Source organism: Lissotriton helveticus (assembly GCF_964261635.1).
Source record: "Lissotriton helveticus chromosome 1_1 unlocalized genomic scaffold, aLisHel1.1 SUPER_1_unloc_58, whole genome shotgun sequence".
Lineage (NCBI taxonomy): Eukaryota > Metazoa > Chordata > Amphibia > Caudata > Salamandridae > Lissotriton > Lissotriton helveticus.
In genome coordinates, this window is record NW_027611701.1 from 1,370,112 (window position 1) to 1,388,309 (window position 18,198).

The 18,198-nt window shown below is 42.1% G+C and overlaps 1 protein-coding gene across 1 annotated transcript; it reads right to left on the reverse strand.

Moving 5' to 3' along the window:
• Nucleotides 1-945: 945 nt before the first annotated feature.
• LOC144806259 (uncharacterized) lies at nt 946-17,923 on the reverse strand. The gene is made up of 3 exons (XM_078672654.1): nt 16,124-17,923; nt 15,736-16,039; nt 946-1,548 (listed from the first exon to the last, which is right to left on the reverse strand). Exons 1-3 carry the CDS (start codon nt 16,790-16,792, stop codon nt 1,040-1,042), a joined length of 1,482 nt encoding a protein of 493 aa, XP_078528780.1. The 5' UTR covers nt 16,793-17,923; the 3' UTR covers nt 946-1,039.
• Between the last annotated feature and the right edge of the window lie 275 nt (nt 17,924-18,198).

The following is an 18,198-nucleotide window of genomic DNA, read 5'->3' on the forward strand; positions in this document are numbered from 1 at the left end:
GGTAGGGGCTGAGTTTGACGTAAGGGTGGACATATGACGTCATTAAGAACTCGTAGTTCTTTCAGGACTCTAGGAGTTCTAGGACAAATCAATACAGAAGCAGAGGCGGGGGAAAGTCCCAGGATGCTGGATGTTTTGGTTTCTCTAAGAACGCGTTGTACTTTCTAGGAGTTTGTGGAAGTAGCCTTGCCGTATTGGACTACATTGGCTATGACTTCCAGCAGCCGATGGTTGAGACGCTACGCACTCAGAGGGATACGAATGAAAAATTGCCCGATTGAAGGACTTTGTACCAATCCGGTCCAGATGACTTACACGCACTTGGATCTCAGGACTGTCGTGCCCTGTATACTTGTCTTGAGAAAGACCCTCTGCGACCACAAAGATTGGCGCCTTAAGGGTCGAAACGTCGACATTTCCACCTAGGCCTTGAAAATTTCAGAACCCTAGTACATCGATGAAACGACTAGGATTCTGTAAAAACTTAAAGCAATTGTTGGCCTTTATGTAATTAGAACCTGTATATATTTGTATAGATTGTCCTTATTGAAATTCTTTTTATTGTATATATTGTTCTTGTCATGTGATCACTATTCACTATCTTCACTGTTCGCACTTGTTATTAATATATTGACAGTCATTTGTGAATTGCCTTGAATGAAATTTTGATAAATATAAAAGCACAACAAATCATATACAGGCTTTCTTTTCATTAATTGTAAGAACCTGGTTTGTGTTTTTGTCAGAGGTTGGTTGGTTTCTTCTGTTACATGTACTAGAGTTTGCAAATCAGTTGTGTTGCCACCCGACAGAACTATTGTATAATTAACTATGACTTAGTATGGGTATATTATGCCTATATAAGGATATGGTTTAGTATAACTATATAAGGGCATAAATCAGGAATATTAAATTAGGGTCCTAGCTACAGTTACAACAAATCTTTACATGCCTTCATAACACTCATACATTATTTTAGCTAGGATGGACTTTTATATGTGGAGTGAGAATTATTTTATAACTAAAGCTTCTCTGGAATTCAGAGCACCGAAAAGGTTCTTCCCCCATTGTGTGTTCTCTCATGAACAGTAAGATGACTTTTCACACTAAAGGTTTTCTGGCATTCAGAGCACTGATAAGGTTTTTCCCCAGTGTGAGTTCTCTGATGTAAAATAAGACTGGTTTGATAACTGAACTTTTTTAGGCATTCAGAGCACTGAAAAGGTTTCTCACCAGTGTGAGTTCTCTCATGGAATTTAAGATCACTTTTCAGCCAATATCTTTTCGGGCATTGAGAGCAGTGATATGTTTTTTCTCCGGTGTGGGTTCTCTCATGTTGAGTGAGAAGGTATTTACGACTAAAGTTTTTTGGGCATTCAGAGCACTGATGGGATTTCTGCCCAGAATGGGTTAACTCATGCCGGGTGAGAATGGTTTTCCGACTGAAGGTTTTCTGGCATTCATAGCACTTATGAGGTTTTTCCCCAGTATGCGTTCTCTCATGTCGAGTGAGAGCTGATTTACACTGGTAACCTTTTGGGCATTCAGAGCACGGATACGGTTTCTGTGGATTTAAAAACAGAGATTGTTAAAGAATGCAAACTGGAACAAAGGAATAACATTTATTACATAATACAGACAACCAGAGTCTGAGTTCATTTTGAGAGATGGATGAGAGGGCTCTATGCATTTTCGAGATAGAAAGCTTGAGAACAATGGAACACTAGGTTAAAGAGGTCTAAAGATGGAAATTCTGATGAACAGTTTTGTGCACATCAGTAATCATCAGTAAGCTATTCAAGTGTCTGATCAGAACTTCCTCCCACTCACTGTGCAGTATACCTCTTCGCACAGGTCCCCAAACCAGACAAGCAATATCTCAAAGAACAAGCATGCCCATCCTCAAAAGAGTCTCCCCTTCCCAGCACCACAAACAATGCTACTTCTCCCGTGCAAGCATGTGTTACCAACTTAGAGTCGACACTAGACAAGAATTATAGAATATCATGGCCAACCTTAAGCTGGCAGTGGAAATAACTACGGCTCAGAAAATTAGGAGACCGCATAGATCTCCCACCACCACAAACACACAGTATCAAGCACACCTAGACGGATCTCTATGCCTTTGCCAAACACAACTATATGCCTCAACAGGACAACAAACCAGATGTTAGAGGTGGACATTAGATGACCTTTCCCAATCTTACATAACATACCCTCACCACACAGAAACAACTTATAAAATACCACTATAGCTATATATACGTCTCTGGAGCAATGAATCATCATAGCTTCTACTATAAACCTCTCAAAAGTAAGACAGATCACCTTCATCACAGGTAATCAAGACAGAAAAAGAGAGCCTAAAAAGACACTGAAAAGCTTACTGCACAACTGCAATCAGCAGCTAAATATGCTAAAGACATGGCCGACCCCACCCCGTCACATAATCTAGACCAGGGGTGTGGAATTTAATACAATATCTACTTGTCCAAGGGGCAGGTTGCTTCATAAATCTTCTTGCCCTGTAACAAAATCCACTTGTCCCTTTAGTGCCATGAAGTGTGGCGACAAATTATGGAAGCAATCTCCTTATATAAGAGCTCGGATAGAGCCTCTCTGATTATGCCAGGGCTCATACCAGAGTAGTGTTTGAATACTTGCGGTCCCCTTATGTTGCCACATTTCTGCAGATCTACAGACTGGGGCTAAAGGTAGTGGTAAGCAATAGTTCTAGGGTTAGAATGCCCTTTTGAGTCTGTGTAAACCTACTAACTTGCATATTTCAAGGGTTTTCAACAACTCTTCTCTGATCTTTTCCCATACTGAGAAATGTGGGAAATGTACTCCTTACAATGGCAGAGGTAAACCTTCTTCCAGAGTTGGGGAAAAAAGTGGTTGGAGGGAAAGTAAACTTGCAAACACTCAGATGTTCACATGAGCAAAGATACACATGCATATTTGCTCATAACAAAATGCAGTTCACAAGTATTTTCTAGGGGTACTATGTTTTGTCGTACTTCTGTAAATTCTTGGGAATTCATGAAAGGCGTATAGCTGCACTTAATGCAAAGGACATAGACTTCCTTTAATAAATGAGCCCTTAATTTGGTCTAGTGTTGACCATGACACTTTGCATTTATTAAAATGTTCTCTCTCTCTCTGTATCGGCTGGTTTCACTGTGAGTGACAGCATTCTGCTTTCACAAGGAGGATATCAGCACAGAGTAGTTTTGCTCAATACCAGTAACTACTGCGGCAGTGTATGCTATTTAAGACCAAAAACAATTGTTGCTTTTGCCAAAGTTTGTTATAATGGTGAGGGGCCCGGCAGCTCCCAGACCAATAAGGTTTTTCAAAAACCTTGCCAAAACAATTCACACATTGACAAAACTAAAAAGCTGACCAGGAAATTCAGACCTACTGGCTTTGCCGATGCTTGCTTATTTTTGTTTCCCATAATCTTACTGAAACTGGTTACACTGATTTCCCATAATGAATAGTTTGGGAAATAGTAGCAGACATTAACACGTAACTAACTGATGCTGCAGCTGCAAAGAAATGGTACCTGAAATTTTACAGTAGTTTAGCTAAATGTTTTTTTTTCTGCATAGAGTTGCCAATTCATGCTGATCAGTGTCAAAGTACAAGTGTTCCTTGTGTAAAGTGGAATGGTAATTGGTTGGCCATGATTGGTATGTTTGCCTTACTAGTAAAGTCTCTAGAGATGTGCACTGTGTGTGCCAGGGCTACTAATGCAAAGGTCCGCGGAGAAGGGAACTCAGGCTGGCAGTGTAGGGCCTGCGCACATTTTGCTAAGTTAGCATGTTGTACTGACAAGTGCAACCACTTGTCAGGCCTTATTTTCCCTTTTGCGTACACAGTGGGCACCCCTGTGGTAGGTCCTGGGTACCCCCTGGGCAGGGTGCAGTGTACGTAAAAGGAAGGACATATACTGAGGTGTGTGCTATGTCGTGACAGGGAAAAACACTCCATTTAGTTTTTTCAGTAGTGAAAGGCCATCCTGCGCATAGGACAGAATGGGGGAGGCTGGGTATTGTGTTTGTTGGCCTAGTTTCCCATAGTGTTAAAATGGAGCGGTGAAGTTTAGTATGTACGAACGCACAGTTTCCAAACACATCTTTCTATGAAAGTGGTTTAACAGTGTCATAACACATCTTTCTATGAAAGTGGTTTTGTCACTGTGTGTTCAGAAGCCACTCTTTTAGAAAGTGGCTGAGTTTTGTGCTTTAAGTATTTATGTGTGTCTCTGCTGAATGTGGATTGACTGTCTGGATCTGAGAGGTGAGAGGAGCTGGGAGAGGTCTTGCCCAAGGCAGGGGTTGAGATGGCACCAGTCTGCCCTGCATCTGGGGAGTAGGGGGGAGGAGAAGCCCAGGAAGTGAAAAGGCCTGGATTGCTGCTATAAAACAATTGACCCATCTCCTGCTGAGTGATTAAGGATCCAGACCCCCAGTATCAAAGGGAGAAAGGTGACACTGGGAGGGAGACACCCAGAACTGATTTAGGCAGGGGTCAGGGACCCCTGAGCGCAACGAACTTCAAAGACATTTATGGGTAGAACTATGAGAGCTCAGACCCCTGAACGCTGGAATAGAAATGGATTGAGACTGAAAAGGCTTGGACCCATTTTGTGGTCAAAAGGAACCTCTGCTAAGGAGGGAACAACTGAAGAGACTGCTGGAAGGACGAACCCCTGCTTTGTGATCTGAGGCTGGTCTGCAGTTTGCTGTTTTAACCAAGGAAGAGGCTGTTGGGACTGTGCTTTGTGCGCTGGGTTCCCCTGCTTGAAGAAGACTGTGTTTTGTGCTGTGTATTGTTACCCCAAGGGCCCGGGGTGAGCTGGCTCCCTCTTTGGAAACACAGGAATATAAAAGTTTCCAGAGAAGTTTCAAGCAACGCGGTAGGTGTGTGTTGTGCCAGCTTGAGACCCTCGGAAGGTGTGCTCTGTGATTTTTGACACACAGAGAAACCAGATTCGAACGCGCTGGGTGCATGTCGTGGAGCACAGGAGGTGTTGGTGAAGAGCGCCTGGTCAACATGTGCATCGAAGGTGAAGCGAGTCTTGAACACGTTGGGTGCATATCGTGGTGCACTACAGGGGATGGAGTAGAGCGCCTGGTCAGCATGTGTATCGGAGAAGTGAGACTCAGACGCGCAGGGTGCGTGTCATGGTGCACCGCAGGCACTGGTGAGAGTGCCTGGTTAGCGTGTGCATCGGGGGTGAAGGAAGAAAGTGAGTCTCTGCAGCACGGTGTGCGTGCCTTGGTGCCAACTGAGATGTGCTTACAATACGTAGTATTTACTAAGTAGAATCTTTACCCTGTTGGAAACTTTCTCTGTAGAACAAAAAAAATGTGAGGATCATAATGGACACATGCAGTCAACTGTCATCTGCACACAGAATTACTCTTCAGTGCAAAGATTTATAAAGTGTTCAATACTACACACCTATGATGTATTAAGAGCACAAGTTTTGTAAACAGACCCATTAGCTAGATACAGGCTGTACAAAACTGGGTAGAAAATTAATATGGTAACTACTCACCACTGTGTAAACAATAAAACTAACATACTTTGAGAGATGTCATCAGTGATGTCATCAACTATGTCATTTGAGATGTCATCAGTATTGTCATAAATTATGTTACACAACATGTCATGAATGATGTAATATGTGAGGTCGTAAGCACTGCATGATGGGGGCACAGGTTATAGTTAGCAGTGCTAACTATAACTGGTGAATTTCGGTGTTTTTTTAAAAGTTCAAAAGATCTGTTTTTGTTTAAAAAAAAAAAAATAACCTTTTCAGAGTGAACTGGCCCTAGGGGAAAAGAGCTAATTGCCCAAAATGAATTCTCTATTTTTTAACATTGGGTTCAAGGCACTCTTGCAAGAATCCCTCAAACCCAACTGTTCAGATATACAATCATTTTTTAATCTTAATTTCTCAAAAACTACTAAATAGGTTTACATTAGATCACAAAAAGCACGATCTGTGGACCAAGCTCTAGCTTCCTGCAGAATTTGGTGTAATTCCATTTAGCAGTTTTTGCTGTAGCCCATCTTAAAGAAGTCTATGAAAAATGCATGGGGATTTTGCGATTTGTGACCCTCCCTTTTATCTTGGCCACTGCTTGCTGGGTCACCCCAAAACTTTCCAGGAAGGAGCTGAGGTGGATGAACTCTTTTTTAGAAAGTTGGAAATTGGGTCAGAGTTATTACCAAAACACCCCAAAACATTCTGTCTAGGAAAACAGACCTATCTATAACTTCCTAGTGACAACACCACTAGGTTATATAATATAAATAAATTAAAAAATATATATATATAAATGTCTCCAAAACCTTCTATAATAAAGGAGCCGGCACTCGTCATCATGGGGTTTCTCCCGTTTATTATGTCAGTCACATCAGACACAAGAAACAGAACAGGCACTGGAGGGACGCGTTTCGGCAGCCACGCTGCCTTTCTCGACCTAAAATGCGCCATATTGGTGCTGATTTTAAAGTTTCCATGACACTAGAAATAGAAGAGGCACTATTATTTGTAATAATTGGGTTAACACAAGCACATGGGAAAATCATAGTTATCAACATTTTTGCAAGACTACATAGTTTCAACCACGAGTCACAGCATTGAAAATCCTGCAAATAAAATCGCTTTTAGATTAATTCACTAGCTGTGCTGGTTAGAGTTATGCACACAATTTAACTCATTGCACAAAGTCCCATCATGCCTTGCCATTTCTCGTGTAAAACCCGGACCGGATTGCTAAGCAAGTCCTTAAGCTGCAAATAAAGGCATCACAATAATGTCTTTTTAAAAAAGCAAATGTCACGCATTTCTGCCCATTTGAATGAAATCAATGCAAACATGGTTACCAGCCCAATCTGATTCCTTGCTCCTTTTAAATACCTTTGTCCCCAACGGACAGTTTTACTGCTCGAGAACAAGGTCATTGTTGAATATAAATATCCAATTTAAAAAGGAGAAAGGGGCTCACAAGGGCGCTTTCATGCTGCCAAAATTCAAGTTTCCGTGTCCGGTGTGATTCAAGTTGACAAACAGTTGTCAGGTGCCATGATGCCACCGCTGCTAAGGATAGTGCCTACCACAGTGTCCAGCTCCATCATAGGGGTGGTATTCCCAGGGTGAGGACATGCCATTAGTGGAGGAGTTCAAGTCCCCGCCAATACACACACCCACACACACACACACACACACACACACACCCACACGCACACACACGCACACACACACGCTCACACACACACACACACGCACACACACACACACGCACACACACGCACACACACACACACATGCACACACACGCACACACACACACACGCTCACACACACACACACACACGCACACACACACACACGCACACACACACAAGCACACGCACACGCACACACACACGCACACACACACACACACACACACACGCTCACACACACACACACACACACACGTTCACACACACACACGCACTTAAACTAAATGTTTTTAATGACCACCTTTATGTGAAAATTAGCAACTTGAAGTTGTAAAGCTTGTAGATATTAAATTTAAGTGCGCATAAAGCTTTACTGAAATGAATTGCCAGAAGCGATATTCAACTTGAACATAAGTGACACTGTTACACAATAACAGGGCGCAGCCCCTCCAAGTTGATGAAATGCATTGATCAGGAAAATAAACAGCACAAGGCAATTTTGACTGGTACAGTCAAAGCTTCAGGAAACCACTTTTGAAGAAAATATCAGCCAGCAGGAACGCGCAGGTATGAGAAATACTGATGTGAATACAGGACGTAAAAACCTGTATCAGTTGTGGTGCAGGGTGTGGACACCACAAAGGACTGCAGAGTAACTTGTGACCAAACTTTAGAGTTGTGCCAGAGGCGGTAAGTCTTGAAAAAGCAGTTTATTGTTTCCTGGAATTACAGTCCCTGTGCAGACATACAAGGCCAGGAAACAACAGCAACTGACTAGCCTAAGGGCAGAATCTCTTTATGTACACACAATGGAGATGGAGCATGCGCTGCAGTAGAGCAAAGGAAAAATAGAAACAAACACATAGGAAAATAAACACCTACCAAACAGAAAGTGAAGGGAGAATTGAGAGTGAAAGCACAGTGAATGGAGATAGAGGGTGAAGAATGCCTTATAAAGGAAATCTACGTTTTGAACAATCTGTACATAATTATATTACAACAGAGAGGTTTTAAACAGAGGGACACAAAGAACAGAGCAGGTGAATTTTTAGAGAGAGGACACAATATGCTTGGCGAAGGTAGCAAGTTATCCATTGTTATAACTGCCAAGTTTCTCAGGTCCTGTAGTGATGTGCTGTGCTAATTTTATTTTTTCTTTTCATTCTAGGAGCTATGGTCTTGTTTTTCCATTAGAAAACCAAGATGTCAAGGACTGGGAAACAAAGTAGGGGTGCACAGTTTGTTTGGTAGTTGGTCCCGTGCTGCCTTCGTGATTTTCTCCTCCACCATCAAGTATCCCAGGGTTGCTGGAGTCATCTTTAACGTCATCTCTCATCACTAACTCACGCTCTCCCCCTCGTAGAGGCTTGAAATATGATGAGTTGCGAGTGATGGTGTGCTCATCTCACCAGGCCGTAGTCCTTGTGCCATGGACAACAGTGATAACATAAAGCTGAGGGGCGAAGTCTGTATCATCCTTGTGATGAATACTCGACTTGGCAAGTACCAGATCGCCTTGTTGGAGCTTCGACAACTTGGCAGCATGATGATTGTCAAAAGTTTATAAAATGTTGGCATCCTCATCCGTTTGTTGAATTTGACATGATGTTCATGAGTTTGGACCCTCCATACAGTAGGGTGGATGTCCACAAAGGCAGCAGAAGAGGTAGAAAAAAGACAATGCAAGTGAAGACGTACAGTTCATCGTTGAAAAAAATTCCAAGCTTTCCAACTGATTTATTGGCTTGGGAGAGAGGAACTAGACAGAGTCTATAGCTTTGCTGCTATTCACACATAGCCAATTGTTTGTCAATCATTTCTGTATGTGTTGGAGGCAATGATGCAGTTACCTTTTTTCTCTAGTTCTTTTAGGATTTTAATGTGTATTATGGTATTGTCAGCTTGGTGGTAGCCACTGCTGGTGTTGTCGAGGATAGAAGTGAGTGGAGCCTTTGTCGTTGAAGAGAGTTGGTCTGAGAGATAAACCCTCAGAAACATCACTAGTCATTGCAGTTAGTTAAATGCAATCTGAGCCACTGGATTCGAACACATTTGAGTCCAAAAGAGGTCTAAAGTTGAGAAGAGAGAATGATGTGGTTGTGTGTATATAAAGCTGCAAACAGGACTAAGAGGATCTATATGCAGCTTTTACTATATTCCCTGGCGGAGGGATGCTTACCTGAGGTTCAATAGGATAGTTTTAATACGTCTTTGGTGCCTGATGACTGGCTAGAAGTCACTAAGACACTTCAGGATTTAGTAATACTGGTGCAGGCCAGAAATCAGTCTATAATTGGCAAGGACATTCAGGTCACTGGCAGGTGTCTTTACAAGAGGTGTCATTATAATAGCATGTATGTCTGGGATGTTTCCTACCAACAGAGATGTTTTAACAAATATGGTGATGATTGTCACTGAGGCATATTGGTCATTTTAAATGGTGTTGGCACTGTAGGCTTTTGAGCAGGTGGTAACAGGTTTTAGTTTGTTGATGATTTTATTTACAAATGCTTTCAACCAGTGTGGCAAAGGAATCCCAGAAGGGCCATCGATCTGCAAGGACAATGATCTCATTCTGGCGGATATGGGACATTTATATTAGCGAGCATATCAATGATCTTGCCATTGGAAAACTTCACGTCAGATATGTAAAACAAGGATCTGAGGTATATTTCTTTCTCCAAACGTCCCTCAGAACATGGGTGGAGCCTAGATCCAGCAGACTGAAGGGCCGTAGATGTACGACCTTTATACTTTCTAGGGCCCATGCCTACCAAATCCACATTCAAATTGATCTAGAAATCCCCACATGATAAGGGGGAGTGGCCATAATGATAACTCAGAATTTAAACACACAAACACCGCTGGGTCATCTAAGACTGACCCATATACTGAACAAAGTGTAAAACCCTTTTAGGGGAACTGACACTGAGCGATGATGACCCAGCGCCCTCTTTTGTCTACCCAAACCCTTGGGAACATGTCCCGCCTTTCCACGTCAAAATTGCCACCCCCGTTTACGTGCTCCTTGTGAAGTACTACCTACCACTTGGTATCCTAAACACTCTAACAGTGTCTTCCTAGGGCCCTCAATGTGTGTGTCTTGCACACATGATGCCTGCTTTGAGACAAAGCATATCAAGGGCTACCCTACGCCTTTTCATGGGGTCATTTAACCAATAAATGTTAAAACAATTGTCACCCCCCTTGTGCATGACTGTCCCTGTCTACTCTGATAACCTCCCCTTGCCCTACCCTACCCGACCCCTCCTCCAACCCACCCTTAGCACACACCCCCTGACCACCTCTACCACAAACAAGCAAATAGGTCAGATCTGACCCGCTTTTGATGCCACCCACTCCACCTTACCCGAAGTGCCCCCAGGCTCCAACCCTCATGTAAAAATCAGGGCAGAAAAAAAAGACAAAAAGGAAAAGAAAAATACAGTGGTAAATATAATATAAGTAAGAAGAAGGAAAAAAAAAAGAGTCCCCTTCTTAAAGTCCATAGACTTCCGGCTGCAGAAATCCTTACAGAGTTAATATTATGGGAAATGTTTCATTCTAATCCTGGCACCCTGGACCTCCTTCAGATACTCTTCAGCCTTCATTTCAGACGTAAAAATCTGCACCCTCCCATTTGAGAGGACTTTAAGATGGGCTGGATTTAATAGATATGCCTCACTACCTAGGCCCTGAAAGGATTAAATCAGCTGGCATAGTCGGCATGGCCTTTCCACGATAGTGTGGCAAAAGTCCGGGCGGATAAAGAACGTATGCATCTCATAGGTGCGCGTGCCTTCTGCCTTGTTGAATATGGCTTACCGGAGTAGGAAGTTACCCAAGAAAAATAAAACTGCCAGAGGCCATTCAGGTAGTCCTGCCACTTGTTTTTTTCTTAGCATCGGAAAACGATGAGCTTGCTGCACCTCAGAAGTTTCACCATAATACATCTGATATCACTCCTCTCAATGTTTTCTGCAAGACCCAGAAATTTTAGATTGTTTCAGTGCTGTTGGTTCTTGAATTCCTCAAGTTTCCACATTACATCCGTCATGTGTGAATAATGTGCCTTGTTATGCTTTTAGAGTTTCCCGCCTTTCTCCTCTGTTAATCCGGCCCCTTCCTCCAAAAGGGTTACTCTCTCCTTCTTTTCTGAGCAGGTTTTACTGATTTTCCAAATTGATCCTAGCAATTTTTTGTGGCCTAGTGGGCCCAACGATTTTTCAACCGGGCATCCCGTTTCATTTGCTTTAAGGTGGAGTAAATAAGTTTAATAGAGGGAGGTCTTTTGGATCAAGAATAGTCCCATCTTAGTTTGCAGGCAGTGTTGGTATCCATGTCTTGGCCGGTTCAGCTTGTTCTGGTCTTCTTTCTCCATTTTTGAGTAGCGATTTCCCTAATTTTTCAGCTCCACATAAAGTTTATGCAAGGCTGGACTATTTTTTTTTATTTCCCTAGATCTTTTGCAGGGTAGCCGAATAGAGAAATATCCCACGGTCACGGCAGACCATAACCCGTAGGTACTAGAGGTCCCTCATCTAGATAAGTTGGGTCAGTCGTGGGGTTGGTCTTTTGAACGGGCTCTGTTACTGGATGATGCATACCTAAATTACATGCAGGAATGGATTTCAGATTTTATGCCAAAAAACCATGGGTAGTGCTCCCGCTGGGATAATCTGGGATGCCTTCCAATATGGGGTTCGAGGCGAGACTGACTGGTACAGCTGGGCCCGTCAAAAAAAGACTCCTTCTGGGTGACCTCTATAAAAGGCTGTCACTCACAGAAGCTACGGTGAGGGAAACAGTGGCCTTGGGTATGGAGACTCAGACGGCACAGCTGAAAGTGGCTGTGGCTAAAGCCCCAACAGTGAGTTTTTGGACAAAGAAGGCCGCAGACAAATTTCTGGCACAGAAATATGATTATTTTGAATATAGTTAGGGGTGGGTCATCTGTTGGCGGTGTGGACTAGGCAGCAAATAACCCCGTCCCATATTCAGGAAGTTTAAGTTCCTGTGTCAGGAAAAGTCTCAGATCCAGAAAGGAATAAAGGCTGCCTTTTAGAGATTTTACCAAAGGTATACACCAAGGATGTGGGAGGGGAGTCTGAGGACTTGATAAGATATCTGAACTCCGTGATAATGGGGAATATAGGAGAGGAAGACCAGGAATATTTAAGTCAACCAATCACTGTGGAGGAAATAGAGTTAGCAACCTCCGCCCTTGCAGCTGGGAAGGCAGCTGGAACGGAACTCATTACGGGAGAGTTCTATAAGATATTGTCCCCTGCCTCAACAAGTACCTGCTGGAACTTTTGCTTATAGTACAGGGGGGGAGGCGCCACATGGGTTCTTGTGCCTTAATAAATATTGTGGTATTCCTAAAATAAGCGAAGTCTACATTAGAACTAGGCTCATACCAGCCGATTAACCTAATGAACAGTGACTCTAAAATCTACTCCAAGATCTAGGCTACAAGGCTGTCTGGAACAATTAACAAAATCGTGTCTGCTTGTCAACACAGCTTTGTTCCGGATCAAGGAACAACTGACCATGTCAGGCGGGTAATTACACTTTGACGCAGCAGCAGTGAAGGGAGACTCAATGGTGCAAATACACTTGGATGTTGAAAAAGCATTTGACAGGGTCTCCTGGCACAGTCTCTGATCAAGCAGATTGGTTTAGGGGCTAGGCTTTAAATGGCCTTGAAAGCATTGTAACAGCATCTCAAGGTTAGGATTTCCATAATGGAAGGCCAGTCGGAACTTATAAAAATACAGTGAGGTACTAGACAGAATGTCCCTGCTCTCCCTAGTTATTTGCCTTGTATATTGATCCTATGATAAGGAGGATAGGGAAAAAAAATGTTATTCAGCCTATTAGGTTGCATGATTGGGAAAGAAAAACACTGGCCGATGACTTGGCAGTAGTTACTACAGATCCCAAGGAAGCATTAAGAGAAATAAATGAAGAGGCTGAGCAGTTCAGCAGATTTTCTGGATATCCATTAAATCAGGATAAGAACCAAATTGTTAAATAAACTGAAGTGGACTGGGAGGATTGGCGAGTGGTAGAGGTGGCTACCTATTCAGGGGTAAAAATCGTAGTTGAGGTAGATAAAATTATACAGGCAAATTTGGATCCATTAATAAAAAGTACAAGGGTAGAATTTGGCAGAATAAACAACTTACAAATGTCTTTAATAGGTAGAATCAATTTGATCAAGAACCCTAAAATACTCTACTTTTTAGGGCCATCCCTCTTGAAGTAGGGAACCAATGGTTTAAGGTTATTGATGGGACGATCTCTCAAAGTTTGTGGGCTTATACTAGGCCTATAATGGTGCTGAAATATCTAACCCTCCTGAGAGAGCGCAGGGGGTTAGCAGTACCTAATATAACAATCTACCACAGGGTCACTGCCCTGCAACAGATGTCTATTTTGTTGGGGATAAAATGAGAGGCTTATCAAAGTCCTAATCCCGTACAAGCTTCTGATATGGGATCCGGCATGGGGTGTACTTTGGAGGCAGCTTTAGTATGGATACTATAAAAGAGTTTGATTTAAGACGGTCCATTGTTTGTTCAAAATACGGGCCAAGGTCCAGAAGAAAGTAGGCCTGGGTTGACTGAACTTCTACACTGCATTACACAAAAAGTATAATCTCCGTTAATTTTTTGGGACTCTTATATGAATTGTTTGAGACCCCACGGCACAGGTTTAATCTGGGGCATCACAAGTTTTTTAAAATATCTTCAGCTCTGTGATTTATTTTTTTACTGAAAAAAGCAGGAGGGGCAAAGGTATATATACGGTTGAACTGGTGGATAGAGTCGATTAGCAAACCCCCATCGGGAAGCTTTATCAGTTGTTGAATAAGCTCATGACAGATGATATAGAAAAGCAGATAATGCTGTGGGAAGAGAAGGTTCAAGCAGGAACAGACATCCTCGCGAATTCCAGAAATCTGGCACAGACAATCTTAAGTTTTGCTTTTCTCAAGTACAGCTTTTTAAAACAGATTACAAGTTGTACTACACTCAGGGGGAATTAGCTAAATGGGGTGGAACCAGAAACGAACATTGTACCCAATGCCATTCACATGGGCGCATTTGATACGCTGTTTGCAACCTGCCCAGCCCTAGGTGGCCTGATTGGGGACATTACTGAGTTCCTGGAGGGAAGACTGGGACTAAGTATAGTACAGAGCCCGCAACTTATATTACTGGGGATTAGTAATGAATCAATCCCTAGCCAGGCACAGGCATTTGTGTTTATTGTAATGCTGGATTTTCGGCTAAGCTTGGCTACGGCATGGCAAGACCTCTCAGCACCATCGATCCAACAATGGCTCGCTCGTCTAATGGCTATTTATCATACGGAAGTGGCAATATTTGCAAAAAGAAGGAGAGGGGACAAGGAGAAAAGGGTCAAGGGTGTTGGCACCTCTGACAGGTGGGTGGGTATACTAGAAGAGGGATAGTAGAGCACCTTTCTATTCACTATAAGATGTGGGAATGGGGGTCAATTGGATACATTTTTCTGCAGGTGTCTTCTACGTGGGAAAGATAGCAATATATGTATACATGTTTGATCTGTGTATAAGACGTGACATGAATTAATCTTAAGAATGGAGTGTCCACGTGGAGAGGTGCGTTAAAACATGAGCTATAAAATGTGCAACAAAGATATGTTTAAAAGAAAAAAGGAAAACATAAAGTCATTCTAAAAGCTGTAGCGAAGGTAACCCATGAATCTTAGAAGAGGGGCCTGTGAACTGTGCTTGGGAGAACCAAAGATCTATTTGAGGAATTATCAGTGTCAGCTTTTTGAGATTGGAAGTAAACCAGTTTTGCTCTTAGTATAGATGGTTTACAACCACTGCAATGGGTGTGACAAGTACACTGGCAAAAGGTATATGTTTAAGGTTTTTCGCTCAGTGGGGGTTCTCTCATGTCGACGGGCATCCATTTTACAACTCAAGTGTTTCTGACATTCAGAACAGTGATAAGGATTTGGCACAGGACGCGTTCTTTCATGTTCATTGAAATGAATTTTCTGAATAAAGCTTTTCTGGCATTCAAAATACTAATAAACACTTTTCCTTTATAACTTTGACCTTCCAACTGAATCTTTACATGCCTTCATAACACTCATACATTATTTTAGCTAGGATGGGCTTTTATTTGTGGAATGAGAATTATTTTATAACTAAAGCTTCTCTGGAATTCAGAGCACCAAAAAGGTTCTTCCCCCATTGTGTGTTCTCTCATGAACAGTAAGATGACTTTTCACACTGAAGGTTTTCTGGCATTCAGAGCACTGATAAGGTTTTTCCCCAGAGTGAGTTATCTCATGTAAAGTTAGTCTGAGTTTATAACTGAAGCTTTTCTGGCATTCAAGGCACTGATGAGGTTCTTCCCCCATTATGTGTTCTCTCATGAACAGTAAGGTGACTTTTCAGACTAAAGGTTTTCTGGAATTCAAGGCACTGATAAGGTTTTTCCCCAGTGTGAGTTCTCTGATGTACAATGAGACTGGTTTTATAACTGAATTTTTTTAGACATTCAGAGCACTGATAAGGTTTTTGCCCAGTGTGGGTTTGTTCATGGTGAGTGAGACTAGTTCTAGCTGTAAAGTTTTTGTGACATTCAGAGCACTTATATGGTTTCTCCCCAGTGTGAGTTCTCTCATGGAATTTAAGACCACTTTTCAGACAATATCTTTTCTGGCATTCAGAGCAGTGATATGGTTTTTCTCCGGTGTGGGTTCTCTCATGTTGAGTGAGAAGGTATTTACGACTAAAGTTTTTTGGGCATTCAGAGCACTGATGGGATTTCTGCCCAGAATGGGTTAACTCATGCCGGGTGAGAATGGTTTTCCGACTGAAGGTTTTCTGGCATTCAGAGCACTTATGAGGTTTTTGCCCAGTATGCGTTCTCTCATGTCGAGTGAGATCTGATTTACATTGGTAACAATTTAGGCATTCAGAGCACTGATACGGTTTCTGTCCAGTGTGAGTGCGCTCATGTTGACTGAGAAGGGTTTTACAATTGAAGCTTCTCAGACATTCGGAGCAATGAAAAGGTTTTTCTCCAGTATGTATTCTCTCATGTCGAATAAGGCTGAATTTAAAACTGAAACCTTTGTGGCATTCAGAGCACATATGAGGCTTTTCCCCAGTGTGAGTTCTCACATGTTGAGTCAGCTGGGTTTTGTGAGTGAAGCGTTTGAGGCATTCAGAGCACTTATGAGGTTTTTCCCCAGTGTGAGTTCTCACATGTCGAGTCAGATGCTGTTTGTGAGTGAAGCGTTTGAGGCATTCAGAGCACTGATGAAGTTTTTCCCCAGTGTGAATTTTCTCATGCTGACTGAGTCTGGATTGACAACTAAAGCTCTTCTCACATTCAGAGCAGGTATGAGACTTCTTTTTGGTGCTAATATCTCCAAGTTCGGTTTTGTCTTGTATACATTCCATTATGAGATAAGATTTCTTTCTGAAGTTAATATCTCCAAGTTGGGATTTTGCTAGCAGACACACCATAAGACAATACTAAATCTTATTCAGCATGTGTTTAGCATCACCCACTCAAATTTGCTGCACTTGTTCAACTTAACACTTGGACATTTATTTAGCCAAAGGTCACTTCTCTGTGCAGTTCACAGTGTATAACCTCTGCAGGCAACCTAATTCACCCTACAACCTTAATCAGCAGCCCCTGGTACTTATGGGGAAGCCTCTCATGGGATTATTGCCTCTTCAATACATCCATGTGGATTCTCTAACCCTTTTCTCATACTTATTTATTTATGAGTAAATGCAGCACTGATCAGGTCTTTGGTTGGTGCTCAGTATTTCAAAGCTAGGTACATATTCACATAATGTATTGGCATGAACATTCAGAATACTATTGTGTATCAGTAGCAGCACATTGTTTCTGGTCACCCTTCTTACGGATGTCTCCTATGTCTGTATATAAGTATACAATGAGGATGTTAAGGATTTTGCAGGTCTTGCCAGGTAACAAGTACCCGAGGTCACATCTAATGGGCAGGAATGATAGTGGGCACGTGGACCCGGGCTACAAGCAAAAGGTGGTTATTGGTCACAGAGGTGCATTTTTTCCCCTCATTATCCTTCCCTTTGTCCCAGATATACCCACATCGCTAGTTCGTAACTAACAGGTAACTTAGTTCTAAGCAGACTACCTGTCTTTTAAGCAGCTTTGTTCACACTGTATGAGTGACAAACAGATATTTGTTTTTGATATAAAGACAATTCACTGGATATGGTGCTCAAGTGTTACATTTGCCGAGGTCTGTTAAAAACTCTTCAAGTCCCACTTGTTCTGTGTGTTTTATCTTCTCTTGGACTGGATAGAACTTTAGACTGATGCTTGTCCTCTCTGGTTCAGACAGTTGGTCTTCTTACCCTGGGTTAGCATCTCTAGGGCATTCTTCACATACCATTAGAGCAGAAGGAAGTCTATTTAGATAAACTGCTTTCACATTCTTATTTTACTCTAATCCAAGTTTCTCACCACATCTTTTCATTAGATACTTTTCTCTTGTTGAAGCTCTGAAGCAACTTTACTTCTTTAGCATCGGTCCTTTAATAGTTTTCAATTATTTGCTTATTACTGACTACCATTTTGTCTTCTACGCCCACTCTTCAATCACCTGTGGATTTAAGAACAGAGATTGTTAAAGAATACAAACTGGAACAAAGGAATAACATTTATTAGCTAAAACAGACATTCAGAGTCTGAGTTCATTTTGAGAGAGGGATGAGAGGGCTCTATGCATTTTTGAGATAGAAAGCTTGAGAACAATGGAACACTAGGTTGAAGAGGTCTAAAGATGGAAATTCTGATGAACAGTTTTGTGCACATCAGTAATCATCAGTAAGCTATTCAAGTGTCTGATCAAAATTCCTCCCACTCACTGTGC